The 15,163-nt window shown below is 34.5% G+C and overlaps 1 protein-coding gene across 1 annotated transcript in view; it reads right to left on the bottom strand.

The window, feature by feature from the left end:
- GNAT3 (G protein subunit alpha transducin 3) overlaps window positions 1-15,163 on the bottom strand; it is a 76,390-nt gene that overhangs the window by 34,162 nt on the left and 27,065 nt on the right. Inside the window, exon 2 of the mRNA XM_001364423.3 lies at window positions 7,986-8,028. Within this exon, the coding sequence (XP_001364460.1) occupies window positions 7,986-8,028 (43 nt within the window). The remainder of the gene's footprint in view (window positions 1-7,985; window positions 8,029-15,163) is intronic.

The following is a 15,163-nucleotide window of genomic DNA, read 5'->3' as shown; positions in this document are numbered from 1 at the left end:
ATGTCCATATTTGAGGCTTTTGATATATTATCGGATATATTTTAAAATTGTATCAAGGTTCATGAATTTAAAGAAACTGTTGACTATATGATTTATAAAAATGTAACTTTGAAAACAGTCCATATTTGGTTTAATAACAAATATTATACTATGGTCGTTGAAGTAAGATTCTTTATAGTTAGCGTCTACATGACAGTTCAAAATAACTTCAAAAAGTTACTTAGTTTTACTAGGTAAAATAATATTTCTTAAATTGAGTATTTACATGATGAGTTGACTGCTCTGAAAGTATAATCTCATAACAAATTTCCTAAAAATTTGCATTTTGTTTTGTTAATAGTATTTTAACAGAGGGCAGGGAAGAGATTAAATCACAAGACCATTGGCAAGGTGATATCTGAACCTACAAAAACAAGCAGCGAAATACAGCAACAAGGCTGGTGTTTGCCTGTTAAATGTGCTGCAGTTTCTAAGCACACTGAACTGAAGAACAGCTTTCTGGCCTCTTAGATTTGACAGATTTAAGTCTTTTAAAAATGTACTTAACACTTGAATTATGGTTGAATAAATTCCTTTTATGAACCCGATAGTGCAAGTGGCATGAAATATTTCCAGCTATCAAATTGAGAAATATTTTTCTAAGTAATAGAAAGAACAAAAATAAATATTCTAGAATGGCAGTGCAAACCATGAGATAAACCTGAATTACTTTTTGATATCCTAATTTTCCTTTAATTTTGTGGCCCTGGTTTTATCTAATCAGGAAAAAAAAAAACAATTGTAGTGCTTGGAGGCCGAAATTCTCTCAGAATACATCATTCACTTATTTGAAGCACATCATGGACATTTTGCTTAAAAAGTTCACTCCTTCTCAAGAGGATAATGTTTAGATTCTCAGAACATAAATAAATAAAGTACCATGAATTAAAAAAATTAATATTGAATGATTTCTTCAGGAAGTGGAGACAATATGTAGGAAATGCTTGCCTCTTCAGATCACTTAAGAAACATGAAAAAATCAGGCAGTCTTTCTACTTTTGGTGTTACATGATAATTATTTCCATTTGGAGGTAAAACATCATTTTTGATTATAATTCTTTGTATTGTTGTTGAATTTATTGCTATTCCTAAGTATAGTTACATGACAGAATATTTTCATTTCTGTTTTTCTTAAAGAGTCTAATCCTTCCATTTAAACTATTGTTCAGAAAGAAAACAAACCATGTTTTTACTAGTACGTCTGTAGGGGTTGTTCATATACATTTCAATAGATTTATCCATCAAGAGAATAGTAGTTTACATGAATTTAATGAATTTTTCTATATAATTATTTAGTAGTGTTTCATAGATTAGGGGGAATAATTTCAAATGTAGCAACCTTTTAACCTGTTGATTATATGGAATTCTCCTGAGAGATGCTAGAGTTTAAAATATGATTATGCCACAATTGTTTTGATTCTTTTTATACAAATTTACTGACCTTGGCATGAGGAAAAATCCTCAATTCTACTGAGTTGTGTGACTGAAGCAAATAATTAGAGAGAAATTTAAAGCAATGATTCCATTTTCCCAGGCAAAATTTTTTTTTTTTTGCGGAAAAGATTATGAACATGGGCATTCCATAAAGAAAAATTGACAATTAAAAATAGAACTTGGTCATTTACACTAAACCAATCTTTGGGTGGAAATAAATTCAAGGACACTTAAATTCTCAAATTAAAGTAAATTTTGACTGTTCTGGGAAAAGTGAATTATAGAATCTCAGAGCTGAAAAGAGGCTTAGAGATTATATAACATTCACCATAACTGGACAGCATTTCTAAGAATAGTTACCGAGCCTTTACTTGAGTACCTTCCAGTAAGGGTGAATTCAATTCCCCCTGAAACAATACATTTATATATTTTTGATCTCTTTTTTTAGTTATTTCTTTCAATTAGCAAGCATTTGTTTTCTCTCTCACCCATTTACCTCTACAAGTTGTAAAAAAAAAAGCCTCTGTTGGAAGTATACTAAATTCTGCCATTTTTTAAAACAAAATTCCTGTTTTTAGGAGAGACTTTGAGCTAAGGACCAAAGTTTGCTCTTGCCTACTTCTTGAAATTACTTCAATCATGGCTTTTTATTTCTGAAATTAGTTTAGAATTCAGCTGGTTTATAATAGGTGAAGTTAGAAATCAAGTTCTCCTGTTAATTATTGATTTTTTTGGCCTCAAGAAATTCTAACTAGCTTTAGAAATTATGAGAGAGAGGAATTAGGCCTGATATCTTTACCTATCAAGTTTTCCTTCAAGAATAACTAGTTTGCTGTCCAAAAGTCTAGCTTACTATCTCATACCTGGACTGCAATAATGAGTTCTTCTTAGTCACATTGATGGTGACTAAAGGTACATTGATAACCTCCATTACCAAACCTTAATCATGTTTGTCCCTCCAGTATTTATCATTTTCCTTTTCTGCCATAATAATAAATATGTGAGTTGTATAAGATGGAATAAATTGTTTGAATTTTAATTTTTTAATCAAGATTAATTTAGAACATTTGATTTTGATTTTACTTCAGGATTGCCTATTCATAACCTTTTACCATTTATCAATTGAAGAAAGACATATGTTTGTGAATTTGACAAAGTGCATGATCTGTTCCCCATGGAGCCATACTGCCCCTTTCTAGATGCTTCTTCCTTTTCTATGTGTTCCATAATCATTCACTCAATAGTCAAGGGTAGAATTTCTCCAGGAATCAAAATTCAGGCTTACATTTACTTATGTCATTCGAGTGCTTTAAAAAAACATCAGAAGACTGTCTACCCTTTTTCAGTGCCAGTTCTCTGACACTTCTTGTTCTTCATATTTTTCAAATATCGCTGACAAAAGCTATGTAATCATATTAGTCAGGTCTTCTGGTAACCTGTGATGTTGCTCACCTGGCATAGATTACATGCCACTAAAGAGATCTATATTCTCAATTACTATTGTTTTATTTACTTCAATGCTTACTTTGTAGTTCTTTTGTAGAGATAACAAAGTAAAAACTTGACAAAATCCCTTTGCTTCCTTGGTTTCCTCATCTGTAAATTTAGATGGCTGTACAAAATGATTCTGAAATCCCTTTTAGATCTATTTATAATCCTCTTGCTAAGTTTTATAGTTCTGCTTTCTTCCTGGTATCTATTGTTTTTCCTCTTGTGTTTTGTTCAGTTGTTTAGGTGTCTGATTTTTGTGATTTATTTTGTGTTTTTTGGGGGGCAAAGATATTGGAGTGGTTTGCCATTTTCTTCTCTAGCTATTTTTACAGATGAGGAAACTGAGGCAAGCAAGATCAAATGCCTGACTCAGTGTCACAGAGCTAATAGATGTCTTAGGCAAGATTTGAACTCCTTAGCTCCAGGCTAAATGCTCTATCCACTGTGCCTCATATTTGTCCCATCCATTGCCATTATTCCACCCCAAATACCTGTCCCACCAGTGGTTGGCAGAAATATCATGCTTAGTAAAAACTTTTTGATTGATTATTCCTCAAATCGTTCCTTTTCCTTTTTAAATTTTTTTTATAAGGTCCACTTTTCTGGGGTCATATTTCTGACACATGTATGTTTTTTAGTCATGAGTCCCATCTTTCAAGTGAAAGAAGAATCAGTGAGGTCAAATTTGTCCCCTGGCTTCAGGGTCTCTAATTTACCTTAATTGATACTTTTTGTGCATTGATAATAGAGAAAAAGTGAGATCAATGGGAGATTTCATTCTAGAAGCAAAGTAAGACCAATCTTTGGACCCAGGAATGTAATATAAGTAATGTGATAGACTTTTCAGAGGTTCTTCTGCTTTTGCTTTGTGATTTTTTTGTTTCTAGGACAAATGACTCAAATCCACTGGAATAATTATAGATTTTGGAAAGGATCCATCTAGAGCTTTAGAAAAACCATATTTTTGTTGTTGCTTTAATCCAAAATCTGGTGAAATGATAGTCCATTGTAATTAATACTACATTACAAATGCTTCAATTTAACCTACAGCTGGGATTCTCTCCTATGGCACAGGGAATGTGCAAGAAAAATCATCTTATGATACTTCAAGTTTTAGAACACTCTTCCATAGGTCACATGGACATAGACTTGTTATATGCATATATATCTATATATATATATAGATATATATATATAATATTGATGGTCTTTATCATTGTGTGTCCCTGTATTTCAAAAGAAGAGCAGTGTAGTACATTGGAAAGAGTATTGGATTTGTTGTCAGATGACTGGTACAAATATTGCCTTGGTCATTTTTTATCTAAATGACTTAGGGCTAAGTAACTTAATTTCTCTGTAGTCCAGTTTCCTTAAGTTTAAAGTGAGGGGGTTGGATTAGATGGCATCTCTTTGAGCTCTACATTTCCCATGATCCTATGAAACCCTGTTCATGAAAGTAACTAACACATTCAAAGCATGATTTAGTTGGCAGAAATTTGCAGAGGCAGTGTCTAGGCGACAGACAAAATTAAAACTGCCAATTCTTAATGTCATTTTCATTACATAAAAATAGCATTTATATTAAAGTGATATTCTATAAAGATGGGGAAGCCTTTCGGTAACATTTATTGGACTGTGGAAAACTAATGATCACTTAAAGATTTACTAGAGCAACGTGCCTTAACTAATAATCATAAATTATAATCACAATATTTCTGGACTTCATAGAAGTCAATGGCCTGAAACTCATAGTAGCCTATAAAAAACACACTCATCTCAAAGTACTGGGTCAGCAGGGTGGTACAGAAATTTTAAATGAATTTGGGCAAAAATAGTACATTGTATTTCCATAAACATGTATTCTCCTCAGTAGTAGAAATGCAAATTCCTCTCTCTCTTACTAATATAAGCAAACATAAATCAGAAAAGTGTTATGAGTTTCCTATGAGATTGAAGTTCCATCTATACAATTAAAAACACTAGATCAAGAAGTAGTTTGATATGTTCTACTATCACAATCTAATTTGCACTGATTGTCAATCACATTAATCATCAATATTTGAATATAATTAAAAATGAATGTCTAAAATAGTAGATAGATTCATATTATTTTCTTACTCAGCAAGATTCCCCATACTTTGACATCACATTCATCTTTCAAGATCTTATTCGGATAACCTATCTGCAAGCAATTATTTCTCTCCTATCTGTATACGTGTTTGTCTTCAAGCTATTCCCCTCGGCTAGAATGACTATTCCTCTCTACTCATCAAAAAATAAAACAAACAAAACTCCCTTCTCTTTCACCAAGGTCTGAATCAGTTGCCACTACCTTCATGAATTCCATGATTTCCAAATATGCAAATTAGTCCTGTTTCTGGTCACACTTCATGCAACACTTTGCCTAGCCTTCTCTTTTTGCATTTACTGAACCATCTTTTGTATCATTCTTATTTGAGAACTTGTGTTTTATTATATAGGAGGCAAGACTCTTTGAGAGCAGGTGCAACTACTTTTGTAGCTAGTATCACAGAGTATCAACCTACGTGCTTTGTCCATAGTCAATATCTGTTGAATGGAATTGCTACAAAACATGATGGCTTACATAATGCCTTTTTATAAAAATTCTGAAGCTTTAATGTAAATATGTTATATCTACTTTACACATAAGAAACCGGAGACTTGAAGAAATTAACTAATTTGCCCCAAAGCCACACTGCTAATAAGTGAGAGTCTGGTCTTTTAATTCCAAACATCAGGCTCTTTTGACCTGCCTTGCATTATTGACAAAATTTTCATGCCTGTATATACTATCTCCTCAATTAAAATGCTAGCTTCTTAAAAAGTTGTGCCTGGAATATTTTTGTATGTACCATAAAACCTAGGGAGTTACTTTGCAAATAGTAGGTATTCCATAAATATTTTCAATTCACTAACTGAACAAGGTAATTAAAAGTGAGAGTCTAATTCACAGAAAAAGGAGAGCTTTTCTTAACTTTAAGAAATTGATCTTACCTCAATTCTAAACTTCCACTCAGTTCTCTTAAAGCCTAGGCCATCTCTGAAATATCTTTGAAACTGTTTCCCTCCTTTATAAACAGTTACCACCCTCACATATGTCCTCATTGTTAGCCATCTAAATTCTTATCAAATCCTTTGAAATGTTACTATCTCTTTACCTCACCCAACTTAATACATTCTTTGTTCTGATGCAATAATATTCTTTCAAATATTCAGTTCAGGTTATGCTCAAAAATCTTTAGAATCTCTGTTATATATGAAATAGAGAAAAATGCTTTTGCTTGCTGTTCAAAACTCTTTGCTACTTGGTCCCTCTCTACTCTTTATTATATCTTATTATTCAACTGCTCATAGTTGACTCTCCAATCATAGACAAGACTTTTCATTTTCCTCTCTTACAGAAAACCCAGTAAAAACAAAAATTTACAATGCTCTTCCATCTTCATCCTTTTGTTTAAAATACTCCTTATTCCTTGTCTTTCCAATTGACCTTTTGAATTCCTACATACCCTTTAAACTTAGATTCAGATGGCAAATTTTCCTGAATTCCCTTAAATTATAAAAGTAGTTATTTATTGCTCAGAACTATATCATTTTAAAAAGGAAGTTCTATACCAACAATCATTTTCCTCTGTGATACAGTGGATGGAAGATATAACTGGAGTCAGGATGACTTGGGTTCAAATCCAGTCTTCGATAAGAGCTATGTGACCTGAGGCAAGTCATTTAACTTCTGCCTGCTTCAGTTTCCTAAACTCTAAAATGTAGATTAAATAGCAGCACCCATCATTCCAGGGTTGTTTTGAAGATCACATGATATAATGCTGGTAACATGGTTCACAAATTTTTACAGCAATTTACTTCTTCTTCCGGATAATAAAGGAAAAAGTTAAGTAAAACTAACTAGCACAGCCAGTCTGACAGCTTTTAAAACACATCACACCCTAAATCCTCTAACTGCAATAAAATGCTATAACTGCTCTGTTTGGTAACTCTATATTGCGTTGACAATGTAGGAGGTGATACTGTGATATATTGGAAAGAGCTTTGAATCTGACACCCTGGGACCTGGACTTGAGATCATTGCATCACTTCTCTTGGCCTTTTATTCCTTGTCTAAAAAATGGGTCTATTGCCTTGGATACTCCTTACCTCACTAAAACTATTATTGTAATATTATATATTGCTGCAACTAAGTGCCATTTCTCCTACTGGAAATTAAACCAGAGATCAAGATTGATTAGAGGCAGGGAGCAGCTGGGTGGCTAAGTGGATTGAGAATCAGGCCCAGAGATGGGAGGTCCTGGGTTTAAATCTGGCCTCAGACACTTCCCATCCCCATTGCCTAGCCCTTACCACTCTTCTGCCTTAAAACCGATATCCAGTATTGCTTCTAAGACAGAAGGTAAGGGTTTAAAAAAACATTGATTTCAGGCAGATGGATGGCTCAGGAAATTCAATTCTGGACCTAGATTTAAGAAGAGCTGAGTTCAAATCCTTCCTCAGACACTGAGTAACTGTGATCAAGGGCAAGTCAATGAACATCTCTCAGACTTGGTTTCATTATCTGTAAAATGGGTATAATAACTACATATTTCAAAGGGTTTTTGTGAAGATGAAATAACAAATGTAAAATTATTTATAACCATGAATAATAATTACTATAATGCCTAACTAGAAATGTACATATATTCTTAATTTAAGAATCAGGCTTTAAACCCAGGCAGCATGCTATGAATATTTATCATTATTGGCTTTCATTTTTTAAAAGTATCATTACTCCTCCATTATGTTTGTGACAACACGTGATGAGTATTTTTGGTAAAAGAACTAGAAAAGTTCCTGCTCTAGCCAAAAACAAAACAAAATAAAATTTAAAAAATAATAGCAGCCACAACAACAAAGGCTTCAAGTTTAGTAATTGTTTTTTTTTTCTAGTATGTTTTCTTTACCAGAGTCAAAGCTCTGTACAAACTTCTCTAAGAGAGGTAGATACTTACTTCATCTGCTTAACAATTGTACTTTTTCCAGATTCACCAGCACCTGAAAAAAGATAAGACCACTCAAAGTCAACAACTTGGAAACAGGGATTCCTCTAACTTAAAAACTATCATTCTCCCTTTCTCGGGGAAAATATTTTTTTATTATTTTAACAAATATACTTTATTACTAATAAAGAAGATTCATTTCTACGGGTTTGGAAAATCTGCAAATATTCTCTCATCTAGATATTAAGGAGAGGATTTTTATCTTTTTTCCTCTTCTCAGGAACACCCTTAGATCCAGATATATTTCAAGGTGAAAAATAACCTCCCTGAACCAGAAGTCTGAGTAGTTACCAATGAAACAATGTGTGACTCTTCAAGTATCAAGGAAATGAATCAAAATTCTTCTTTCAGCTCATTTAGAATGAGTGGAGTAAAATGTCATTTGGCCTCAAGGGAAAAAGAATTTATTAAAAAGATAAGAATAAGTTTATTAACCTTGTACATTTTTTATTTTACCTCACAGCCCACCACAAGCTCTAAGCACAATTCATTGTTCTGTATCTCAATCTATGAGGAAATGTTCTTGTAATGAATGTGGTGAAATTTCTATTTGCATATGCAAATAAGTAATTCTGGATAGAATTCTGTTGGGAAAAGATTGCAGGAAGATAGACTCCAAAATATCCTTCATGACTCAAGAAAGGAACCCAAGATTCACTTGTAGATGTGTCCTGAGCAATTCAGTTTATTCACTGTGGATAAAAAATAGTCAACAAAAGATCATTGGGAGACCAATTAATAGAAATAAATGAGGACATGGTCTTTTACTCTCCTTCAAACTTATAGTGTGTATGTATGCACTTAGTATTATGTGAAGTTCTTTTTGTCATTGCAATACAGAATGAAGAGCAAACTACTTTCAAAAGAACAATTTAAAATTTTGAATATCCACATGATCTAGGGCTCTAAATCACTAACAATAAAGAACATAAACAGTAAGGCAACTCATGGGTTTCACCATATATTAGCAAATTCACAAGGATGACACAGAGTAGAAATAGAATAGGAAAAGTAGTAGAAAGTTAGACATACTAATTCATTATTAGTGGAGATGACCATTTTGTAAAATAATTTAGAATCATGCTCAGAAAGTATCTATAGAATCTATATTTTGGAATCCTGAGATCAATTAGCTAGACACCAGAGATGTCAGTGAAAAAAATGAAAGATACACCAAAATCCTGAGCTACCTGCTTCATAATAGCAAACAATTGCAAAGTAGAGACCTTTTAAATGGAGTATTACTAACCAAATGGTGGAACATGGATATAATGGAATATTGTTGTATCATAAAAAATGATGAATATCATGAATACAGAGAAGGAAGGGAAAATGAAGTAGATGAAATAATGTAAAGTGAGGTTAGCATAACCAGGAAAAAACATGATTAATGACAAGAGTGTTGAGTTTTAAAACTGTAAAACAATTAAGAAGCCAAAATGCTGCAATGTTATAATGACCAAATTTGGCCCCCAAAATGGACTTCCCTGCCTTTTTTTACAGAAATGAGAAACCATTGGTGTAAATTGTTATTCAGTCATGCCTGTCTCTTTGTAATGCTATGTAAGAAAGAAGTTACAAAAGGAGAGAAAAAACCAGATCCAGCAATGCAAAGGAACAGCCCAAGCAGAGGAAGGGAAAGGAAGACTCAAGATTCCAGGAAGGAATAGAAGACCTGAGAGATTTAAAAACTACCAACTTACTTCTGGTCAGCTCTCTGCTGGAGTAGATGGTCTGAGAGGAGGACCTCTGAGATGGAGGATCTCTCTGGACACTGACTACCTTCCAGTGAACCCCTAAAACCTTCTCGTTCCAGTTGAAGACAAAAGTAGACTGGGACTTTATAGAAAGCCATCTATGGAGAATATTTTTCTTTCCCCAAATTGTCCTGAACTTCAACTCATAGCCAGATTAGTTTAGGAGGAAGGACAATCCCAACAACTGACCAAAAGTAGGGGCAGGCAGACAGCCTGAACCCCTCAGGATTTGGGGGGAGGTCAGTTGCTAATCTGTAGGGATTCCTATGTGCCACTTTCCTCATCTAACACCCTCACTCTCCCTTCCCTGTGTGTTCTCAAGAATAAAGTGTCACCATTTAGATCAAGTCTGCCTGCTTGCTGATATCAAGGAAGGAAACTGAAGACTTGGGGAGAATCAAACCAGTCCCCCAAAAGAGAGAACTAGTTCAAGACCAGGGATGAGGAGTGAACTAAGTCTCAAAAGGGAAAGGTGGCAATTTGGGATATTGGGAGTATCCAGAGGCAGGAAATTTACCTGCCTCTCAGCAACAACTAAGTTCAAGAAGGGAGGCAGTGGGTCATTTCTCTAACACTTTCTCCTCCAGTCCTTAATCTCTATCTCCCAAACCCAATCTCTGAGGAGACATCTTCTGTCCCTCTGGAAGATAAATTGTGCTATCTTCCCGAAGGGGAAGAGAGGAAAGGATCAATCTCTTCCCTCTCTCCATTCTTCAGTTCTCTCACCCTTTCTCCAGTTCCCCAGGTTGTGTGTGTGTGTGTGTGAGACCTTCTTCTGGTCATATATTATACCCATTTGGGGTTTTCTTGCAAAGATACTGGAATGGTTTGATATTTCCTTCTCCAATACTTTTAACCAGATGAGGAAAATAATACAAACGGGGATAAATGTTTTGCCCAGGGTCACACAGTTAGTAATTGTCTGAGGCTGGATTTGAATCTAGTAGGATGATTCTTCCTGACTACAGCCCTGGCACTCTATCCACCTACTTCTAATTTTAGAGAATTCTAATGTATTGGTGAATTTTACTGAATATTTTTCCTCTTTTTGATTTGTGGGGGAGATGTATGTTGTGAAATGCAGGTATTATAATGATGAAAAGATATCACTATTTTTTTAAAAAAGAAAACAAAATTCTCACATGAGTTCAGATATTTTTCGTTAGCCCTTTTTTTTTCATGGTAGCAAAGAACAGGAAACTCAGCAAATATCTAATTTAGTGAATGGCTAAATAAATTGAAGTACATGAATATTATGAAAATTACTTTTCCATGATCTGATAAAGTGAAGGAAGCAGAATCATGAAAATAGTATACTTAAAAACTGCATCAATGCAAATACAGAAATGATAAAAAGAAACAACTTTATGTAGTTATGATGAAGCTTAGAAATGGAAGAGAATAGAGGAAAAACGTCTCCCTGAGATGTTTAAAGGGTACATAGAATGGCATATCAGTTTTAATTGATTTAATTTAAATTAGTTTAATTTGATTTAAATAATCAAAAGTATGGACAACCCAAAAAACAAAAGATGAACACTTTATGAATCCTTTGTATTATTGAAAAATTTGCTTGTGATCCCTTTTACATGAAGCTTTTCCTGCTCCCCTCAGTAGCTATTGCCCCCTCATTTAAATTTAGCATACATTTATTTTACACATATACAATTATACATATATACTATGTATGTGTGTATATGTGTGGATCAGTGGATTGAGTACCAGAGTGCCAGGTTTGGAGTCAGAAAGACTAATCTTTCTGAGTTCAAATCTAACCTCAGACACTCACTAGATGTATGAACCTGGGAAAATCACATATCCCTTTTTTGTTGCCTCGGTTTCCTTCATAAAATGAGCTGGAGAAAGAAATATTGAATCACACTGATTTATTTCCAGGAAAAGCCCAAAGAGCATCATGAAGAGTTAAGTACAACTGAAGTGATTTTACAATCACAAAAAAATACTGTCTTAGGCTGTTCTTGGTATCTCCACTACTTAGCAGAATATCTGCCACAGAGTAGACAATTTAAAGGATGTTTATTGACACTAGTTCCCTCATGTTAAAAATGGAAGGGTTAAACTAGATTTACTCGAAAGTTGTTAAAATTCTAAATTTCTTATCCTGTGGCTTAAGGGAAGATATTATAAAGCATTTAACAATGTGAGAATATTTGATTGGGTTGTGATTGCTATGCAGAGAGTTTCACTATCAATGAGATCACAGATGTTAAACTATTAACTTAAAAGATAACTCAACAAAGGTTTAATGAACACTTAGTTTTCTCAAAATACTGTGTGAGGCATTATAAAATACTTTATGTTTTATTATCTCTGTTTTATAGATGAGATAGTATGACTCAGAGGAACTAAAAGATTTGCTCATAATCACTTGGGACATTTCAAATTGTCTTTCCCAGAGACATCTCAAAATCAACAGATCCAAAATTGAACTGCTTCATTATCTTTCCTGCCATATCCTCCCCTTTTTTCAAACTCATGTACTTCCTTTGAGTCTGCCAGGTTATTAAGCTTGGGATTATTCCCAATTTACTCTCCCTCACAGTTACGCAGTTGGCAAATCTTGTCATTTTATTATTTATTCACAACTTTTTGCTTTATTCCACTCCTCTTCACTTGTTCAGGTACAACTTCAGTTCATGCCCTCTGCATGTCTTCCTAAGGTTATTACAACAGTCTTCTTATTGGACTCCCTCCTTCAAAACCCGATTTTCATTATGTGCAAACCATGTGCCTCCCATATTCAGTAGACTGAAGTGTCTTCCTCTTGCCTCTAAAATGAAATATAACCCCTTTGTTTAGCTTTTAAACACAGCAAGGTTCCTACTTAGCTTTTCAGCCTCAATGGATATTGCCTCCTGTCCATACTAAGCAATCCAAATAAAACAACTTACTCCCTATTACTCATACACTACCCAAATGTCTGGAGTGTATTCCTTCCTTACCTCAGCCTCCTAGAGTCTTTCTCTTCTGTTAAGTTACAGCTCAGGCGTTGTCTTCTGCCTGACCCAGTAGTACCCTCATTTCCAGACTAATTTGTATTTAATTACTCCTCTGTATATTTGTATTTAGTGATTTCCTTTTTATGTTTTTCATATTTAATGTTTGATGTTTCCTCCATATAAATGCCAGGCAGCAAACATTTGTTAAGTATCTACTATGTGCCATTCACAAAATATAAGTAGAAATTGTTCATTATTGCACTTGCATATCTCTTTTTTCGTTGTTGAGCAATGTTTTATTTTCCCCCTTACATTAATGAAGATTTTTAACATTCATTTAATAATATTTAGAGTTCTAATTTCTCTCTCCCCTCTTCCTCTCCCTCCTTCTCTCTCTTTCCCTCCCTCCCTCTCTCTCTCTCTCTCTCTCATTCTCTCTTTCTCTCTTTTGTCTTCCTCTCCCACCCTCTCTCTCCATCTTTTCCAAACCCCCTCTCATTCTTTCTTTCTTTCCCCTCTCCCTCCATCCCTCCTTCCCTCTCTCTCTCTCTCTCTCTCTCTCTCTCTCTCTCTCTCTCTCTGTTTCTCTCTCTCTCTCTCTCTCTCTCCCCCCCCCCCCCCATCATCTTTCCCCTCCCTGAGATGGCCAGTGATTTGATAGAGGTTATAAATATCCAGACATGCAAAGCATATTGTGGACAAAAACACACATCATCCACACACATACCAAAAAAAAAGGAAGTGAAAGTGAAGTGAAAAATGTCACAAGTGAAAAATAGTCCATCTCCACTCACACTTCATCAGAGAGTGAATAGCATTTTTTTTTCATGAGCCTCTTGGAGTTGTCCTGGATCATTGTACTGCTGAGAGTCATTCACAGTTAATTGTCATACAATATTCATATTATTATGTACAATGTTCTCTTGGTTCTGTTTACTTAATTTTTTTATCAATTCATATGTCTTTCCAGGTTTTTCTGAAATCATTCTGCTCATTATTTCTTATAGCCCAACAATATTACATCACTGTCATACACCACAATTCGTTTAGGTATTCCCCAATTGATGGACATCCCCTTAATTTCCAATTCTTTGTCATGACAAAAAGAACTGATATAACTATTTTTGTACAACTAAGTTCTGTACTTATATTTCTAATGCTGAGCACAGTGCCTGGCATGTGGTAAATACCTAATAAATTCTTGCTGATTGATTGTTTGATGGCCTCACAGCTTGCCAGTGTTAGAGGATCCATGCAAACCTAGGTTTGTTTGTTTGTTTTCAAATTCATTACTCTCTACTAAACTGCACTCCCTCAATATGCAAGAAATATTATTTGGAGCAGAATTCACAGGATTTTGCAGATAACTGGATTGTTGGATGGAGAAGGATTATAGAGTCTGGCTAAAGATGAAAGCACAAATCACTGAGAGAAGGGTGGTTTTATAATAAGGACAAAGAAGGTAGGAATGTAAGTAGAATATGGGGGAAGAGTGATTAGGTCAATTTCAGACATATGGAGCTTAAAATGCTAGTGGAGCAACTAGATGGAGATGGCTAATTGGCATTGGAAAGAACAGAATAGCATATGAAAGATTAATTATAGATATAGTAATCATTTTCCTGGAGGCAATGGGGAATCCATGGGAGTAGATGAGATCCCTGAAGGACAGAAGTAGAGAGAAAATAAGCAGGGATAACTAGAGATAGAGCCTTGGGCAATGATGACTTTAGAAATACTGAGTCAGAGTATTGGTGAATAGGGAAAAAGGCCAGGCAATTCTTTAAGACTTCAGCCCTGTGGCAGCACATGTGCTCTGTTTGGTTCTATAGACATTAAGATTTCCAGATGTGAAGTCTGGATTTTCTGTCCTTTCTTCTAAGCTCTAATTTTGCCATAGTTCATAAATGTTGTCACTTAAGGCACTTTGGAAAGTTAGTGAGATTGTCCTAACATGGACATTACTTTTATCATCACCCTTTGACAATTGGACCTTTTCTGTGAAACTTCATCTTTGCAGTTATCCTCTGAAGTATCCACATGAAAGTAATTAGGTGTTGCAGTCAATAGCATGTCAGAAAGACTCATCCTTGTGAGTTCAAATCCAGCTTCTAACCCTTACTGTTCCACTCCAGGTAAATTATTAACCTGTTTGCCTCAGTTTCTCATGAGTAAAATGAGCTGGAGAAGTCAATGGCAAACTGCTCCTTATCTTTGCCAAGAAAAAAACAAGTGAGGTCACAGAGTTGCTCATGACAGAAAAATTATTCAACAAAAATGACAACAAAGAAATAACTCATTGACCCATTTCTTCTTCTATAAAGTAGGGAGATTGTACTAATTGGTCTTTAAAGATTTGTCTAACTCTAAACTAGGTTCTTATTTCTGATAGTCTTATATTAATTTCCTTTTT

The sequence above is a fragment of the Monodelphis domestica genome, chromosome 5 (assembly GCF_027887165.1).
Source record: "Monodelphis domestica isolate mMonDom1 chromosome 5, mMonDom1.pri, whole genome shotgun sequence".
In the NCBI taxonomy this organism is placed as follows: Eukaryota; Metazoa; Chordata; class Mammalia; order Didelphimorphia; family Didelphidae; genus Monodelphis; species Monodelphis domestica.
This window is presented reverse-complemented; position numbering and strand designations above follow the sequence as displayed.